Raw genomic sequence first — 20,464 nt, 5'->3', positions numbered from 1 at the left:
AATTCCTAACAAATCTCCACCTTGACTTGAATTACCCAAAAACGAATCAAACCCAAATCAGCTTCAATAGAATCGATCCTCAAGTCACTATCTGTCTCAATAGTCTCCACTTTGACTTGAAAACAACTCTCAAAACGGACAAATGAACCAAGTGTGCAACAAATGTGACCAACATACGAAGTACCCAATGTAGTAAGCTGAAAACTACCAATTGTACTAAGTACCCAACATATCTTCATACCAATAGGAAGACCAGACGTAGCAAACTCCGAAGAAGACAAAAGCTACCAAATGCCAACACAAATATATAAGATACCCAATGTCACTATGATGGAACGGTGTACCAAAACAACGCACACAATACTCCAAACAAAATCTCCTCCAAACTACATGGCTAAATGTACCGTCGTACCAAGCTGTCCCAAAAAGAACACAAATGCCACGAACAAACAAATGTCTCACTTGAGTATACTAGGTGTCATGACCACCACAAAAAATGCCTACACCAAGGCAACAAAACTCAAGTCGAAACCAAAACAAAACAAACATTCTAAGTGAGCACAAATTACCTCCATCAAGGTACAAATTGTTAGACTAGATTGTCCAACCCAAAAGCTCCAAAGAATAAACTCCCGTCGACGTTTCAAATGACCCCTTATGAGGTCCCAAACGGCTCTCTTTCAAGAGCCACAACAGCTCCACCTGGAGCCCCAAACCGCCCCACCTCTTGGGGCATAGACCGCCTCATTGAGGCGCAGAGACAAAAGTAGATAACTTGTCTTGAGAACCCTGTAGCTTGACCTGTACCGGAATAGACTCCACCTTATTGTCAACACTACCATTCTCACTAAAGCTATCCAAACCCGAATTATCCAGAATATCACCAAGTGACCCAAGTGACCCAAACTGGATGTGCTTCAAAGTATCGTTCACATATCCAAGTTGCATATGCCCCAACTTAGACTCGAGAGAGACAGAAGAACGATTACCTGATGCTCCAACAGTCAGCACAATGCCTTGAAGGACATAAATAGTTCCTTCCTTAACACCCCTCCAAGTAACAGAAGAACCCTTACCAACACACAATGATCCACCATCACCTTGAAAACTGTAGCCCCGATCAACTAACATCCCAAGTGATACAAGATTTCTCTTCAAACGTGGAACATGCCTAACGCCTTCTAGGAAGACAACAACACCATCACATGTCCTAACCCGAATAGTCCCAACTCCAAGCACCTCACAGATAGACCCGTCACCCATGGCAACATTAACCCCATGTGAAGCTTCATAAGAAGTAAACCATTCCCTAAGAGGACACATATGATAAACGCATCCCGTATAAAAAATCCAACTATCCAAAGAACGTGGAACAACATCAACAACGAGAGCATAATGTTCCTCAGAATTGTATTTAGCAACCTTTTATGCAACAGCAGTAATACCAGCTTCCTTCAACTTAGGACACTGATTTTTCCAATGATCAGGTTCCTTGCAGTAATTGTAGACATTTTTACGAGGACCCTTAGACTTGACTTTACCCTTACTAGATCCCTTCGAATAAACAACAAGCCCTACAGGACTACTGTCTACAACACCACCTGACGCTACTCGGCGCAAATCCCTAGTGTGAAGTGCTGACCTCACCTCCTCTAGGGTCAAAGAATCTTTACCAACAAAAACGACTCCACAAAAGTCTCAAACGAATTTGGCAAAGAAACTAACAAAATTAAGGCAGCATCCTCATCATCTACCTTAACATCTAAATTACGTAAATCAAGTAAAATAGAGTTAAGACGGTCTAGATGGTCCTTGAGAGACGTACCTTCCTGCATACGAAGACCAAACAAACGCTGCTTAAGAAGCAACTTGTTGGTTAGAGTCTTTGTCATATACAAAGATTCCAACTTCAACCACAAACCTATAGCAGTTTCCTCATCGGCAACCTCAACCATAACATGATCAGATAAACATAACAGAATTAAAGAATGAGACTTCTCCTCCAAGACTACATCTGCATCTGTCTTTGCTGTCTTTGCTGCATCAGACGAACTACCTGCTGAATTTGCCTTTGAGATAACAGACCAGACGCCTTGCTGTCTAAGCAAAGCTCTCATCTTTAATCGCCACACCAAAACTATTTCTCCCAGTGAACTTTTCAACATTCAAAACATTCGTAGACGACATCTTTTCACCTGAAAATCAAGAAACCCAAATAACGCCTAAAACACAACTAACGCGGAAGCAGATCCCAAATCAGAACCTAAGCTCTGATACCAATTGTTGTAACGGAGGCGTCCCGTTACCCAAACAGTTAATTGATAAGGCGATAAGAACAATAAATAACGAATGTAAATAAAGTTGACACAAAGATTTACGTGGTTCACCAGTAAATTAACTGGCTACGTCCACCCTGCGAGAAGATCAAATTTCACTATAGTGGAGAAAATAGTACAGTAGTAGACCGGTACACACGCGCTCAATATGAGCCAAAAGTATACCATATTCTACCAACAAATATAGTAGTCTCAAAGGAACAAAAGAGACTACCCCAATAAGACGAAGGACAAATAATCTTGAGGCCTACCAAGATCTGAACAAACTCCTCCGATCTTCAAAGACAGACGAACACCAATAATAGAGCCCGGAACAAATTGACTTTTCTTCTTCAGAAGGAACCTAACAAATCGGCCCTCTTTATTGTGCTCTCAAATCTCTCTCTTAATTAACCTAGAATAAAACTTGGGTCTTTATATATTTATTCCACCCAAAATAAAATATCTAGACTAATAAAGAATAAACTAATAGAAAATTAAATTTCCTAACTAATGCAAATCGCCTAAAACTCCCGTATAACAAAAACTAGGAAATTCCTAGTGGGACCTACACCCACTAAATTTCCAAGATACAAAACCACAAAGCGTTCTTGCACTAGCATAATTACCCGACGAAACAAACTTCACGTTACACAGCAATTCATGCGACTCGCCCGTGTCACGGCTTCATCTTCCCTTAGCTTATTCGTCTTCGACACAAATTCAAGGCACAAATTCCTAACATTTCAATCTAATAGAAATGGCCAAAAAGTAATCGAGAAAGCGGGGAAGGAGTACTGTTAAAGACGTTATAGCAAACGAAGACGGGGAGAAGTAAATATCGTTTGAAATTAACAACGGTATATACAAGAAGTTTGACATTTAGCTACGGAGTACAACTATGAGCCTATGAATCTATGATGCATGTCAATGGACAACAATGGAGTGTAAAATTACAAGAATAAACATGACATCATAAAACCTTTAAGAAATCGCGAAATAACTGAAAATAAATCTAACATGAGATATCGTTATCATGTCGTATTGAGTTTCTGCACCACTATACGTATTTTCCGCTAAGAAATGGTAGGGCAGCCTTTAACTATAACAGTAGGATCGGCAGGGCACTTAGCCAAAGGACAGTAATCATCTCCCATTCCCCACCAATTAGGCCCAAAGATGTCGGGGATGCAAGGATCTTTTCATCATTGCTCGTTTCACTTTATTATCTACTTAGGCCTCTAGTGTTGGTCTTCTCTTTGATGCTTGGTCATTAGGTGCGATCCATTTAGCTCCATTTCGCCTCATAAATGCAAGGTTAGCCATCCTCTCCTACCAAGGACACATAACATCAAAGAATATGCAAAATGGGAAGCTAAAGATAAGAAATGACCCAAATAAGTGCTATAAAGCGTAGGAATGAGGTTAATTCGGGGACTAAATGTGCTCAAATATGAGTCACATCAATAATCTGTGTGACGTTTAGATTAGGATTATCAGAGGGATGAAGATAAAGGGGTGATGTTATGGGAATTGTCTTTGGACCATTCCCTTTCGATTTTCCATCATCACCAACCATGATGAAATCGTTATTTTTGCTTTGGATCTTCGTTTTGAGGAAATTTTGTGTGTTTGGATCGTTTACTTGCTCACGATACCATGTGAAATTCTATTAAACAAGGAGTCGATTAAAGGGTTAATTCTCATTAATCATATTCTACCATACATCCATCCATATATACGTACAAAGTGCACAATACAATCTTAACCTTTCCTAAACTAGTGCCTACAAATATGGTAAATGAATAATCTACTTCCCTAATGTCGAGATTACATAAACGAAATAATATCATTGATATTATACATATATTCTATAGATATGATTCTAATAAGAAGTGAGAATGAAAGAAACAAAGGTTGGAAATGGGTGTTGAAAGCTACGGCCAAGTGAATAATTTAGAGAGGAAATTTTGTAGAATGATTATGTCTAACTTGTAGGTAATAGGAAACTAATAAAGAGTGAGTGGTAGAAATGATTAAGGCTAGTCTTTAGGCTATTAATTTAGGTAAAGTAGTCACATGCCTATTAGGGTAGGCCTTGGGCTCCAAGAAAAAATCAAGTTGTCAACTTGACATGTGCCTAGGTGATGAGGTAAATGATAAATCAAGGTGAAAAGAGGAATAACGAGTATAGGTCTTGTTCGCGGATTTCTGCGACAACCTTTCGTATTGCGGGCATAATTTCCTCTAGAGAACTCCGATTAAGGTGATTTTGATGGCGTTGGAAAGGTAAGAGAGAGGGATACAACTTTCATTTTATGATCGAGGGCCAAATCTATCTTTAAAATACCTTAAAATTAGCATCAACGACGAAGTAGTTATTCGTTGGTATAAGGAGTGTAAGTTTAAGATGGTATTTGGATATTATTGTCGAAAATAATATATTTTAAAGGATAAAAACTTTATTGTGGATCATTATTATTATTTAAAATTGGAATTTAATTATATAGGATGACGTGAAAATTACGAGGTGTTACATAATCGACATCTAATTGCTCAAAAAACATCAACAATTTCTGAGACCTGCATTTGTAATTGTTACCATCTAACCGATCAAGCTTAGACAAATCAGGAATGATTTTCGACATAACAAACATTGTTACAGCAACAAATAGTTTTCAAATTGTTACATGGAAGTGGCAGTAACAATGAAAAAGAGAGATCAGAAAGATACAACCGGATTCGTAATGACGTGGTATGAGAGTCATTGCCTTGAAAACTATTTCGGCACGACCGTGGTGGCGATCAGCAGTTGACAGTAGTTCCCTAAGGATTTACACTACAACCCTTAGGCTTGCCCACTCGAGACAAAGACCTTGTGGAACGGAGACAAAAACTTTACCCAGAATTGTTGTAGAGAATAGAGGAAGAAGAAAATGAGAGAAGTGTGTTGTTGTGTGTTATCTGGTTTAGAATACAGTTAAGAGCCAAAACAACTCCACCAAAAAACGGAGTCACGGTGTAATTAATTAGTGGCATAAGACTCGGCCTTAATCACAAGAGCATAACAATCCACACACACAAACAGGTGCATTGACTGTAGACACAAGTCCAAAATGTTAAAAGTGGGCCAAGACCCGCACCTGTCCGCTCTACCCGAGCGCAAGCCTGAGCCGAGCTGGCGCAGGTGTGTTGGACCCAAACCCACAGATCCCAGGCCATGACTCACAACAAAAACCCTATGGTCCAATTAATAACCTAATAAAGTACACAAGTCAATATAAACATGAGAAAAGGGGACTTGCCCACCGATGTGGGACAAGTGAGAATCAAAATTGTTGGTTTATTGGCTTTTCACAGTCATCTTTTCCAACAGGAGGTGTATGGTGGTGGACTGGTGGACTGGTGGTTGGACTTGGTGGTGGTGTGCGTGGTGTGCTGTACATCAGTTTTGGTCTTTTTTTTTTTCCTTTTTTTTTCTTTGGATGTAGTACATTGGAGGAGGAAAATGAGAGGGGTAGATTGGTCACAAGCGTCAAGCGTACTACAATCAGTAAAATACGTACTGCGAAAATCAACGTCTACTGTTTTTTATCATTGACTTTATTTCGTTCATGAGATGTTTTTTTGACTTCAGTTTATGTCGGAATCGAAATTGCTTTTGATTGTTAAGAGTGAAAATAAAATATGTGTAAGAAATTTTGCACTCAATTTCAGTTTAATTTTCTTCCATATTTCAGCTCAAATTAGAAAATTTCAATCTAATAGAAATGGCCAAAAAGTAATCGAGAAAGCGGGGAAGGAGTACTGTTAAAGACGTTATAGCAAACGAAGACAGGGAGAAGTAAATGTCGTTTAAACTTAACAACCGTATATACAAGAAGTTTGACATTTAGCTACGGAGTACAACTATGAGCCTATGAATCTATGATGCATGTCAATGGACAACAATGGAGTGTAAAATTACAAGAATAAACATGACATCATAAAACCATTAAGAAATCGCGAAATAACTGAAAATAAAGCTAAAATGAGATATCGTTATCATGTGGTATTGAGTTTCTGCACCACTATACATATTTTCCGCTAAGAAATGGTAGGGCAGCCTTTAACAATAACAGTAGGATCGGCAGGGCACTTAGCCAAAGGACAATAATCATCTCCCATTCCCCACCAATTAGGCCCAAAGATGTTATTCCCTTGTAGAATATAGAGCAACACCCCCATGAAGGCAACTCCGGCGTCTAGACCAGCCGACAAGATGTAATTGTACCGGGCCCACCACCCTTTGTACCGCGAGTAGACATAGTAGTTGAAAAAGAGGCCGACCATGCCCCATGTTAGGTAATTTATGGACCTAGCCGGGGGCATCATTGACGTGGACGAGAGAATAATAGGCATGTTTATAAGCTTGATCCATTTCTTTTCAGGGTACTTACGGGTCAAGAACCAGACGGGGAACGGAGCTAGTAAGCCGATTAAGAAGAACCAGTTTAGCCCTGGATAGATACCTTGTTTTGTGAACATTTTGGCTGGACCAAGAACTCCCCATATAATTGAAGCATTGAAGAACACATTGTCACCAGGACACGTCCAAGGGCTACCCTCGGGTAGACTCTCCGGGTTGCACACATTCTCAATAGTCGTTAGAAGCCACCAGGATGTCGCAAAATTCACTTGAGACGACACTATCGTGCCCACCAGCTACATTCATGGATTAATTAGACGACATAAGTCATGGGACAGAGGAACCTAACTGCATGGACACAGAATGTATGTATAAACTCGATTGTTTCTTACCTGTGCAATGAACATGGCTTTAGGAGCGATTTTCATGTAATGTCCGAGCTTCAAATCTCGAATAAGAAAGAGAGCTTGACTCATGCTGATATAACCATAGGTTTTGAAAGACACATTAGCCAGAGGCCTTCCCGGATATAGATATCCGATAATCAGCTCAGTTATAACATTTAGCCCTATTTCCTGCACAATATAGTACATACATACATTGTTCAAGCCCTCACTGATTAGTTAGTTAAACAAAGCGAGGCGATAATTGATGAGTCTGTACCTGATTTGTAGTGGCCATGATGATGCCGATAGGTAATGTAAAAGAGGCTGCAATAACACAAGCCATTATCAACCCCCACCATGGAAGTTGAAGTTGCCCATTAAAGCCCTCACAAGCTAGCAATGCGAGACCGAATGTGATAAGCAAGAGAACATAATACCACCACTGAGGAACTTGCTCGTAATTCTTTTTCATTATTCGCAAATGCACATCCGAATATCCATCATTTAGCTTAGCCCTTGCTTTCCCCCATAAATGCAATATTGACCTGAAAAACCCCCAAATGTAAATGATTGAAAACGTTCACATATGTATTCGTAGAAGGAAAATGAGATAGCGCTACCAGGTGTGATAAGATGGAATTGGTGTTTAATTACTAACTTACTTTCCATGGAAGAGAGCGACATGGGAGATGGTAGCAGTTAAAGATGCAAAGCTCAAGCCATAAGAGAAAGCGAAAAAGACACTCAAATAGAGCTTGCTATAGTTACTGTAGGCCTTATCATCAAAGGTGAACGTCTTGGCATCCAAAATACGTGTAATATTGTAGGCTTGGCCAGACTGATCGAATGTCTTGGAGGAGATAAACGGAAACTTCTTAGCCTCATAAATGTTGGAATAATACGACAGTGGAGTGACCACATACACAATTAGGAAAAACCCGACCATAACATTCAAAATAGCAGAAGCAGGAGTCGGTAGAGGGCTGTTAAGAAAGCTAACGACCACATTCCAGTCAAAGGACAATGCCCCAACGCCAAGCCCATGAATTCCTGACCCAATTTGTTGCATCGTCCGAGACTTTTTGAATACCCAGCAAAGTATTGAGAGACAGCCAATTGAAGGGAAAAGATAGCCAGGGATAACATAATATGCAAAACTTGTTAAAACTGTTATCAGAAAGAATTGTTGTTTCGTTATGCTTCCTCTTTGTCTCTTATCCTTTTCGTGGAGCGTCCTGAAAAGAGAGACTTGAACAAGATTTGCGGGCCACCACATATACGGGGAGTCAACAAGGTACTTTCTAAACAGACCAGCCCATCCATAGCCAAGCAGCTAAAGTAGTAAACATACACAAATGAGATTAACGACTAATTATATCGAATGAGAGAGACAGACAATTAATCGAAGGAATAGTTTTACTTACTTGAGTAGTTTGAGCAAGGAACATGGCAGCAAACATATTGATACTCCTCTTGTACAAAGCTTTAACAATGACAATAATATGACTAGCATAAACACCGCCACCAGAACTAGCAAAAACAGTGATCAACACGTGTTCTTTCAAGTTAAAAGGCCCAGGATTTAGGGAAAAATGAAGGTTAGTAAAGGGAAGGGTAAAGGTTTTGGTAGGTAGTGTTGCTGCCATTAGTCTACCAGCAGGTAAAACAGCAATTTGAGCTACTAAGGAAGAAACAAAGATGGGGTTTTCGCGAAATCCAAAGTATTTGTTAACGAAAGAGAGGATGATACATGATGAAAGACCAAGCACCCATGTCCGAAATGTTAGTGCTGGAAGTGTTGGGTCATCTGTTATTGGCACTGTTAACCTTACTTCTTCTATTGGACTGTCATTTATTTCCTCTTCTCCTGCAAGTAACCAGCCAATTCTAAAAACGGTAATGATAGATCGAAAATTACAAGATGGGTAAATCAGTTGCTAATTGTGCGCATAACTAAGGCCATAACCGTAAATCTTAACTAAATACGGAGTAACTCATTTTATTTCCTCTTTTGACCCCCTTCGCTTTGCCAGTATTATTGACGACACATGATTATTAGGTATAAAAAGAATATATCCATCTCTCATTCATTACTTTTCTTTAACAATGTCCTTTTACATACCAAATATCAACTTATAAATTTACGTAAAATTCTGATTAAAGTCTAAAAAAATGTCATTCACCATTCATTAGGATAATTCGCTAAATGAAATGCCTTGTCGAAAATACAAAAAAAAAAAAATTATACATTCCATTAACTAATCGATAAATTAAGAAACAAAATGAAATAGAACAGCAACGACAATCTATAAAGTAGAAAGGGTAAAAATGTACCGGCAATACTTAAATCAGAGTGTGTTTTTTCTCGAGATTGAGCCATATTATTATCGTCTTCTAAGCTCACCATTCGTCTCTATAATCTTATTAATTAATCTGTAATTTATGCACAAAGGGTTTTTAGAATTTGTAGGCTTAGGTACTAGTAACAAATAAGATTTGGAACGTACAGGATGTCTGTATTTACCAAAAATAATAGACATATAAAGCATCCACCCCATATTAACGCAAATGTTCATCACAGTCAAACTTATGTATCCAGTAAAATCTCCCATAATTCTGTTTTTTTCTTAATCTGGGATGTTGTTTACCAATTACGGAGGACATCTGTTATTTGAATCTTTCTGCTACAATCTTTCTGTAATAAGCTTTATACACTATTTTTAGTGTGATACATTACCTTACCAACTATATTTCGTTTTAAGAGTGTAAATGGCCAATCGGGGACTCATGCGTACCAAAACAAAAAAAAGTGTAAATGGCCAATGAGACACAACTTGGTGGAATTCTATGGTTTAAACTTTAAACTTTAGATAATGTTAGTTCACACAATCAAATCATATACAAGTTGGTAGGGTAGATTGATCATGTGAAATTTAGTTCTCAATTTTAAATTTTCAATGGTTTTTGAGGATGGAACTGGAGTCGGCGGGTTTGGCCTGTTCGGGTCAGCCTGAAATATGTACCATTTCTTGAAAAAATAATAGTGCGTAATTGGGTGTAAATGTTGACAATAATGTATATTAAAATAAAATAAGAAATTAGATTAAAAACTTTTTAACTTAAAAATTTTATCCCCAAATGAGCTATTGAATAGAATAGTGACAAAATTGAATGATTAAAATGGGTAGGAGTTAGAGAATCTCAACTTTTAACTAGATTAAAATTGAAAAAGAATTGAGTTCCAATTAAATTCCGAATTTCTAAGTTTTTACCTCTACACATGATGTCTCAACTTTCAACTATGCGATCATAATCAATAACAAGCTCCCACAAACAAATACATCAGATTTAATGCCATACCAGATCATCCAGGCCATGTGATGTTTAAGTTATACGCTTATGGTCAAATTATGTTCGAATTAAATCAATTTGGATGAATCCATTCCAAATCGGTTATCCGATTGCAAGTTGCTACTTGGTAGCTTAAGACGAGTACGAACAAACATTAGTACAATGACACAAGCAAGTCTTGCTAGTTGATTGGATTGTCATAATCGTCGTCCTCATCTTGCTACCCTCATTTATTAATTTGTTATACTTGTATCATCAACTTGCATAGTACTACAATCAAACATCTTAACCACTTCCTTCCAACTTGCACATAGTTGTTAAATCATTCAATTACTTCACTATTCATTATTTTCTTAAACTCAATAATAATGCAAAACAACTATGAAACCTAAACCAACATTTTTGATTAATTAATTAAACAAATTAACAAAGTGGTAGAATACATCATTAAACGGCCGCATATACTCTATTTACATACAGCACACTCTCATTCTCTCGTACAAATTACAAATTAAAAGAAACAAAAACTACTACGATAGTACCAAGTGGTATCTTTTTTTTGGTATTTTTTCTTAATAATTAATTAACCGCAAAAAGAAATAAATTAAATTTAACAACGAAATAATTAAACTTGTTTTAATTATTCCTTAGTTAACGGCTAACTGTGAATATCCAAAAGCTGGATGTGGAGATAACGGAGACAAAGGTGGAACGCTAAATATTCCGTCTTTCATATCCTTATCAAAATCCCAAAATGCCGTCCAACTTGACGGCGTTAATGCCGTCATCGTCTCTTCACCACCTCCAAACGTCATCATTTTACTGTTATCCTCCTCAACTTTCACCTTTTTGCTGCTCTCAACCACCGCTTCGTGGGTTTTTCTCTTTCTCTCCACCGCACTGTCGCCGCCGTCTACGGCGGTTGTTACTGCAGCTGCGTTAGCAGCTTCCTGAACAAGCTTGCCGACCTCAAGAGGGAAATTAAGTATCGCTTTTGAACCACGGAGTCGAAAAGCGGCCCGATCATACGCTCGGGCCGCTTCAATCGCGGTATCGTAAGTCCCTAACCAAACCCTAGATCCTTTCCGGTTCGGGTCACGGATCTCCGCCGCGTACTTACCCCACGGCCGTCTCCTCACACCTCTGTAGTGCCTCCTCTCTTCTTCCTTCGCCTCAGCCTCGACTCGCTGAGTCGACTCAGTAGCGAGTTGTGGCTGAGGCTGAGTCAACTCGACAACCTCGTACTTGTTCGCCGATTTCGGCACGGCGATCTTCATCGACGGCCTCCGCTCCTTGAACTTGGCCGGTTTCTTGACGATCTCCGGCTTAGGCTCAAAGGCAAAGTCTAGATCGAAATTAAAGTCAAAGTCAAAGTCAACGCCGGAAAATTCCTCCATTTTGACGGAGGAAATGGAGTTTTGTTTCTCGATTAAGTAAGAACCGGAGCTTTCAATTGAGGTAGTTGTTGATATGTTACTCGATTCGGAAACATCGAAAAAATCAGTACAAATTGTGTTGTTACTATTATTATTATTTGGATTAAAATTAAACATATTGTTATACGAATTAGAAACTCCGATAGGGGAGAGTTCATTAAAGAGGTGGTGTTTGATAAACTCGAGAGCATTAGCTTGATCATTTGACGCCATTGTTACACCTTGAAATATAATGAATATTTAATTTAATAATAAAATATTAAAAAGGATGATTTAATTTGAATTGAGTTGATTAGATATGATGAGAGGATGAGAGAAGTAAAGATAGAGTGGAAAAAGAGGAGTGGAAAAAGTGGTATATATAGAGGGAGGGGAAGGGAAGGAGGGAGATGAGCTTCGTGAATTAAGACAGGACTCAGGAGGGAAGGATCGTGGAGGCTGACTTTATAATTGAGGTGGGGTGAGATTAGATCTGAGCCGTTGATGTGTCGTTTGAATAATCCTAGATTGCGGCTGCTTAAGGAAATCTGACCGTTGGATGAGGGTTTTGTCACTTTGTGATGGCAGTTATTTTTTGGGTCATCCTATGGTATGGTTTGGATTTAAGCTAGGGGGTGAGGTACATATCGATTCACCATTCCTTCTGCGTTCTGCCACTTGCTTATAAGCTAGGTTGCACCAAAACGGATACGGACATGACACGGACACGTGACACGGCATCCCATAAAATTTAGGACACGGAACACGTCATTTAAATTTAATAAAATATATATTTTATAGTTATATATATGTGATTTTATTTTTGAAAAAGTATTGAATATTAAATTTAAATAAGTGAAAGTAAAACTTACGTTAATTATAACTCATTCTCATTTACAAAACCAAAAACCAATTTATAATCAATCTATTTCGACATTTTATTACTAGTCTAAAGAACATCATTTGTCTCCAATTCAGCTTATTTCCCCACCAAATTCAACCATATAACAATTCTCGCCATTTACCTTAAATTCAATTTGATTCCATTTGGAGGTGTGTCCAAATACCATGGACACGGCTCAAAATACCATGGACACGTGTCGGACACGTGCCCAAATAAAAGATGAAAGTTAGACACGGCTTTACAAGTGTCCGACACGTTTTGACGTGTGTCCGACGAGTGTCGTGTCTGACACGGGTGTCCGACACGGGAACGCTGATTAGGAGGAGTATCCGTGCAACCTAGCTTATAAGCCCCTATTTTAAAAACGGTAAATTTTACTTAGGACGATTGATGAAGTTACGTTTGGTGGTTTTTGTGATTTTAATTTGGATCTCATCTACACTGACATCGTTGTTATATGGACCTATGGCTCCCTTTATACGAAAAAAAGAAACACAAATAGTTTTTGGCTATATTAGGTAAAACTAGATGAAAATGTAGCTAAAAAATGAGAAGGTAATTGAAAATGAGAAGTTTATAACTTATAAGCTAACCGGTCATTTTTCCTCCTTGGGGTTGGCCCTCATGAGGTGTGAGCATTTGTGCACACTAGATACCTGCTATGACTAAATTTTTACATGGTTGGAAAAGGCTCGCTACTACAAAATATGATAGACATCAGACTTTTTTTACTAATAAGACATCAGACTTTCACCAGATGTTAAGTTGAGTGATATCTATTATAAGAATAATGGACATCAGACTTGATGTCTATTTGATTAAGAAACATTATACTTTTACGAAATCCGATGTTTATTTGAAAAGAAACCCAATATCTATATTTCGAATAGACATTAGAGTTTTTTAAAGTCTGATGTCTATTTGGAACATAGACATCAGTTTTTATAAACATTTGATATCTATTATTTTATTTTATTTTAAGAAAAAAAATATTACGTTGTTATATTGTTGCCAGACATTAGGCCTACCCATGGTCACAAATGCAAGATAATTCGATAATCCACAACAATTATCTTTATACAAATCAACTAATTACTCAAAGTCAATTAACCAAAAGATTTAACATATATTATGCGCAAATTTATATAGACAATTAACCTTCTATACATTGATTTTCTAATCGGAGACCAAAATAAAAGTGAAAAATCAAACAAAGTGAAAAGCTAGGAAAAGAAAGAATTGGTCTTGCCTTAAAAGTCTTTTTTGAAAGTATGATTATTGATATCTATTATGAGCATGCTTGAGTTACGTATGTATTTGGATTGACTTTTTGTGTTTCCCATACTGTCCAGTAGGGATGTCAACAGGCCGGGTACAAGTGGGTATCGCTCCGCACCCGCCCCAATTGGGGTGGGGATTGGTAGAGCTTTGACGGGTGGTGAGGCGGGTGCGGGTATGGAAATTGTACCCGCCATGGGTAATGAGGCGGGGATGAATTTTGCATCTTACCTGCCTACCTGCCAATTGCTAAAATAATTAGTGCGATTAAAAACTTTTAAATCTTATTTAGTTATAACTAAGATATAATGTAAATAATAGCTATTTTATAAAGTTTTTTTACTAACTTCTTCTGCGAAAAAGGTAAACTTATAAAGATAAATTAAAAAAAAATGGAAACTAATAATGATTAAATCAACATTTGCGAAAAAATTTATCGATTAAAATTATGGTGTAGCGGGCTAATGGATAAGCGGGGAGGGTACAATTTTATATTTCCATCCGTTGGGGCGGGATGGTTTTTGAAACTTGTACCCGCCACGAGTGGTGGAGCGAGGATGGGTACGAGTTTTTCTTGGTGGGTACGGGTGCGGGGGAGCCTATATCCACCATCGCCCCGCCCCAATGACATCCCTATTGTCCAACAAAATCTTTTAGTTATAGGCATGTGAATTTAGGCCTAGCAAATGGGTCATTCAGGTCGGATTCGAGTCGGATCACTTGTAATACCTCGTAGTTTCTAAGGCTTTACTCGACCGAATGACATTTGGGAATTTCTGAAAGTTTATGAAATAAAGTCACTCGACCGAGTGGAGCTTCACTCGATCGAGTGGACCGAGCACTTGACCGAGTGTCATGTCGCTTTCTATTGTTTCACACGAGAAATGGTAGGTGGCCTTATCATCTTTAAACATCTTTTTTCAGATTTTTTGACCCTATTTCACTCCCTACCTTATCCCCTTACTCTCTAAAAACCTCCCAAAACACTACCACCTTGTCCACAAAGATCTAACACACATATTTGAAGATTCACTTCCCAAATCCTTGTTCTTGCCACTTGTTTTTATTTTGGTAAGATTATCTCATTTTCCTTTTCTCCTTTAATTAGTAAATCCTAATTCGATTAGTATGTGGCCTTAAGAAATTAATTAGAGTTATGACTAATTAAATGGAGTAATTAGAGGTTAATTAATATTATTCTTGTTGTAGTAATAGTTAGCCATGAATTATGTAGGAGGGAGACTTCATTGAGGAGCACTTCTAGCATCTTAGCTTGAAGTTTGTTAAATATTAGCAAGAGGTAGGGTTTCCCTACTTAGCTTTGGTGATATGAATGTTTATTTGTGCATTGTTTGGCATTAGTAACATAATATATGCATTATAACATGGGTAGTGGTAATTAAGGTGTGATGATATGTTGTTATTTGATAATATTCATACACGTGGGGGATTAGGTAAGTATGGTTGGTCTCACATTGTTGGATAACATGCATTATCACATGTACATGAGGCATTTGTGCAAAAGGGTGAGTTAATGATGAATTGAGCATTATTATCATATCATAACATAATTTGTGTTGTTTGAGAAGTGTACTACTTGTTTGTGATTGTCAATCTATGTGGTGTTGTTTGGTGGAGGACATGTCTGTGATTGGCTATGGTTGGGAGACAGTCTTACGCTTGAGTCGCCTCTTGGAGCTTCTCACTCCAAGAGGAATGTGCACATTAAGGGCTTTAGTTTGGAGGGTCTCATGTAGTCGAGACACGACGTCTGACAGGGGATCCGAGTCGCTCTTGGCCCGGTACCACGGACGTGTTCCGAGTACCTATTTGTGAGGTGTGGTGTCGTGGGCGTGTCTCTGACATTGGTGTCATGGATGTGGAGCCATGAAGTATTGTGTATTGTTGTCATTGACATTCATTTGCATGATCATATAATCCCTCATAGTAGCATGACATAGATGAACATTTGTATTATTGAAGTTAACCAATGTTTTAAAATGTCTATGGCGAATCATATGATGGTTTCCACTCATATGGGGTTGCAGTGATTTAACAGGTTTACATATTTCATATTTGCATATGCGCTTGAGAGGCTTGGGAGCGGCCTTACTTGCCACCATTCCTTGTTGTCTAGTTTTTGACTCTTTATAAACTCCACTTTTATTTCGAATGAGTTGTATTATAGGGAATTGTTATTTGAATCCCACAACTTGTAACCTAACTATTTAACTAGAACTTATCTATCTTAAATCGTTGTCATAAATTACTCTTTACTCGTTTGTTCTCACTACAAACTTTGGAAACCAAACCATGTGACACTCCCATGGATTCGGATGACCTAGAGGAAGGGTCTCGACTTATGAGGGTGTTACATCACTTCGGATTGGGTCATTTTTGAGTAAACAACTTATCGGGTCACTTTCGGGTCGGGTCATTTTGGGTTAGGTAAATCTGGGTCGTTTGGGCCATTTCAAGTCATGATCTTAATTAAGACATTTTGGGTCAATAGGATCATTTTGGCTCACTCAAGTCGGGTCACTCTGGACCGGTTCATTTTCGGGTCAGGCCTATGGGGTCATACATTTCGGGTTATTTTTGGGTCTCGAGTTGGGTTATTCAGATCGGTTCAGTTCTGTCATGTCTACATGTGATGATCCTTTTTTTTATAAGATGTAAGTATTATATCAAAAGAAAAACGTAACCATACAATGAAGCGAGTTAGAATGTCAGGAACGACAATCCAGCCCATCTCCACAACACAAACCAACTGAGCCCAAACAACAGGCCCAATTATGACGAAAACAACAACAAAACAAACATCAAACGTCCACAACAAAAACGGATCAAAAAATCAGGTTTTGTTGTCCCAAACCCTAGAAACCTGTCACTCCTTCTTCCTCCTTCTCCCGTGACCTCAATCAGATGTTCATAAGCATCTCCCTAGCAGCCCCTCAAGCCTCAAAGCATCGCTCCTTACCAAATCTCCCTTGCCCAGACCTCGAAATCTCAGTTTTAGCTCATCCACAATAACGTGAGCGGTGTGGTTTGGTCGAATAATAACAAATTCGTGTCTGCTTCTGTTTCTCTAGTGCCAAATATGGTAGAGACAAGAATTGATTGAAGCATCAAGACACCCTAATTGTATGGGGTTAATTGTTTTCGTAAGCCGCCATTTGATCCAATTGGATTCAGGCCAAGGAGCCCCAACCCACCTTCCTATGGAAGTTATGATGATTTTGCTATAAGGACAAGCAAAGAATAAGTGTCCCAAAGTTTCATCAGATTCTCCGCATATGCAGCAGGTAATGTCATCAATTATCCCCAATTTAAAAAGTTTTTCCTTTGTATTCATGTTTCCATGGTGATAAACTCAAGCTATAAAGCTATGCTTCGGTACAGTCCATTTATTCCACACAAGGTTATGCCACTGTACATCACATTCGCTATTTCGAAGAAATTTATTGTAACGCCCCTATACACCAAGTGCCTTATCAGGACCACCTAATGCATGAGGATGCTACCATCTCGGTTACCCGAGGCAATGTATATCAAATTAACCATAAAAGAACATACTTTAGATAAATAAGTTTAAGTGATTACATAACAAAACCAACTATAAAATACAATACAACTGTTCCAAACCAAAACCAACTAAAGTAAATAAAATGTCATGACACAACAGCGGAAGACTACTATCAGACTCGTGGTCACTCCATCCTCAGCTAATCCCGGGCGCATCTACAGTATACCTGCTAGGTAACTGCTCACCACCCCCGAATGGATCACCAAAGTTTTTAATACAACAACTGAGTAGGGAAATCCTACCTGACAAAGCAACCACCAAGATCGTCACAATCAGCTAATCAAAATCGTTCTTCAATGAAATCACCTCCTATCAACATACAATCATACAATCACCATCTAATAAACACAATACTCCTAAAACCCCCAATTTACCCTATTAGGATTTCAACCAAAATCAACGAAACAACATAAAAATGATATTAGGATCTTACCCACAACGCTACGGACTCAACGGCTTAAAGAACACTGAATTCCGACGACTCAAGCCTTTGGATTTGATAGCAATGCGAAGAAGAAGAAGTAACGTAACTTGTTTTTGTCTCTTATGAATTTAGATCAGGGTAAAAGTGAAAAGAAACTGACGACTTATGTTTTTATATCATTCTCGCATTGCTAACAAAACCCGACAAAAATAACCCGTAAGACCGACTTACTCGATCGAGTAAGTCACGTACTCGATCGAGTGCCCCCTACTCGATCGAGTGCCACACATACTCGATCGAGTACCCATCAGACAGACTACTGTTTTGTATAAAAATATACTTAGTCGACAGAGTAACTCCCACTCGATAGAGTACCCATAGACATTGAAAACCGTAGTATTACATTTATAGCCTTTACTTACAATGTACCCCATATGTGCTTGGCTCGTCCACAGATGATGTTGATACGCCTGTTGTAGTTCTAGTTTGACCTGACATATCTTCCTCCAGTACCAAGAGGAGTTGGCATTGGGGGAGTAGTCCTGCCAGTTAGCATCTTTCAAGTAAATTTGTCCAACCCATTTGACCCACAGAAGATCAGGTTTTGCAGCAATCCACCAAACTAGTTTCTCAACTGCTGCCTTGTTCCATAGATCATCGTTTCTGAGCTTATGTGATGATCCTTACAATATTATTTATGGCTCTATGGGGAGTAGTGTAATTTTACTTTTGAACTTGATGGGGAAAATGGGAAGATGACGCACGCACGGCGCAATATGTCGAGTTATTTAGAGATCACATTAATAAAGATTAGTAAGTTTGATTCCGCAATGATTTTGAAATTTGACTAGAACTTATGTTATCTTTAGTTATTTGGTTTTGAGATGATGTAAACACTTTAAAAATTATTCTGCTGTAACTTATTTTAGAACCATTGTATGTTGTTGTTATCATTATTGTATTTGAAGTAACGTCGTTAATACGCTCAGATTCTGATAAAAAGATTGTTCTATTGGAAGTAGGGATTTGGGGGGTGTAATATTGATAGTGAGCACATTTTTTTCAAGCTCGGGTAACCTTGAGATCGACTCAAGTTTATTGAATTTTGGTTCATGAGCACAAACCCACCAAGGCCAAGCATGTGCTCGGCTCGTTATCATCCTTACATGTAATAGTGAGAATACTATACGAATAAACTAACAAGATTATTAAGCTTCTTAAATTAGCTGAATGTACATAATGACCTGCATTGTATATTAGCCGGTATTACCTTTTAAAAACATTAGAGCACCTACATACAATGATATAGTTAAGGAACTTGCTTATAATTTTTTTTTTTTGTAAATTATCACGCTAGTTGCTTATCATTTGAATAACTAAAAATAACCCACGTACTCCATCTATTATCTTAACGAAAAACTAACTTGCTTACAAACATCATCCACTCCAATGACTTTCTAAACACATTAACTAAGTTGTAACTTGAAAGCACAACAAAAATTATTTGGACTTGATAACATTTTACTCCCTACAATAGCGCAAATGGTAGATGAGATACACCCACCATGTTAATTGTTGAGTAAATGTAGTGGTACCATATCATGTGAATCGATTATCGATCAATTCTTTACATCAGGAATCTATCATTTAGTTTTGTTTAATCAGTTTCTAGAAGGATTGATGATTTCAGAACATTAAGAGTATACTTTATTACAATATGAATACAATTTATATAGTGTATTTGACCTATTAAAACTTAAAATGGGCAGTATCATTTTAAGAAAGACTTACTAATAATCGTAGATGAGATACACCCACCATGTAACCATGTTGTTTGTTGTTGAGTAAATGTAGTGGTACCATATCATGTGAATCGACTATCGATCGATTCTTTACGTTTGGGTATCTATGGTTTACTTTTGTTTAATCAGTTTCTAGAAGGATTGATGATTTCAAGACATCATGAGGGCTCGGTCGGTCAAGGGTCAATGAATTGCGACAATTAACTCAATATAATACTCTCTACGAAACGGTCAATCCCATCTATCCCTAATTATTTTTCTGACCTGAAATTCGAGCTCCAATTATTAATAACTCTATCCGTCTCCATCATTTGTTTACATGTAATTATAGAATGAGAAGGAAGTCAATTATTAGATAACAAGTAAATCAAATTGAATGTGTAAAATTAAATTTCTATCATAGACAATTCTAAAATTAAAGGTAAACAATTGTATGACACTCCGAAATAGAATAAATAAACAAATGACCGGGACAGAAAGTATATATTAATTAAAAGAATCTATAATAGCGAAGACAAAATAATTCCATGTTGAATAAATAAGTACTTGTAAATACTTAAATGTATTCGTACAAATAATATCATATAAAATAATT

The 20,464-nt window shown here is 37.8% G+C and overlaps 2 protein-coding genes across 2 annotated transcripts; both read right to left on the bottom strand.

The window, feature by feature from the left end:
* Window positions 1–6,200: 6,200 nt before the first annotated feature.
* On the bottom strand, window positions 6,201–9,516 carry LOC141638269 (oligopeptide transporter 1-like). The gene is made up of 6 exons (XM_074447676.1): window positions 9,444–9,516; window positions 8,534–8,976; window positions 7,772–8,442; window positions 7,387–7,654; window positions 7,116–7,298; window positions 6,201–7,019 (listed from the first exon to the last, which is right to left on the bottom strand). Exons 1-6 carry the CDS (start codon window positions 9,514–9,516, stop codon window positions 6,402–6,404), a joined length of 2,256 nt encoding a protein of 751 aa, XP_074303777.1. The 3' UTR covers window positions 6,201–6,401.
* A 1,326-nt stretch (window positions 9,517–10,842) lies between these two features.
* On the bottom strand, window positions 10,843–12,307 carry LOC141638492 (ethylene-responsive transcription factor ERF105-like). The gene has a single exon (XM_074447906.1). The coding sequence runs from the start codon at window positions 12,107–12,109 to the stop codon at window positions 11,108–11,110; it is 1,002 nt and encodes a 333-aa protein (XP_074304007.1). The 5' UTR covers window positions 12,110–12,307; the 3' UTR covers window positions 10,843–11,107.
* Window positions 12,308–20,464: the final 8,157 nt, after the last annotated feature.

Source organism: Silene latifolia, unplaced genomic scaffold (genome assembly GCF_048544455.1).
Source record: "Silene latifolia isolate original U9 population unplaced genomic scaffold, ASM4854445v1 scaffold_20.1, whole genome shotgun sequence".
In the NCBI taxonomy this organism is placed as follows: domain Eukaryota; kingdom Viridiplantae; phylum Streptophyta; class Magnoliopsida; order Caryophyllales; family Caryophyllaceae; genus Silene; species Silene latifolia.
This window is presented reverse-complemented; position numbering and strand designations above follow the sequence as displayed.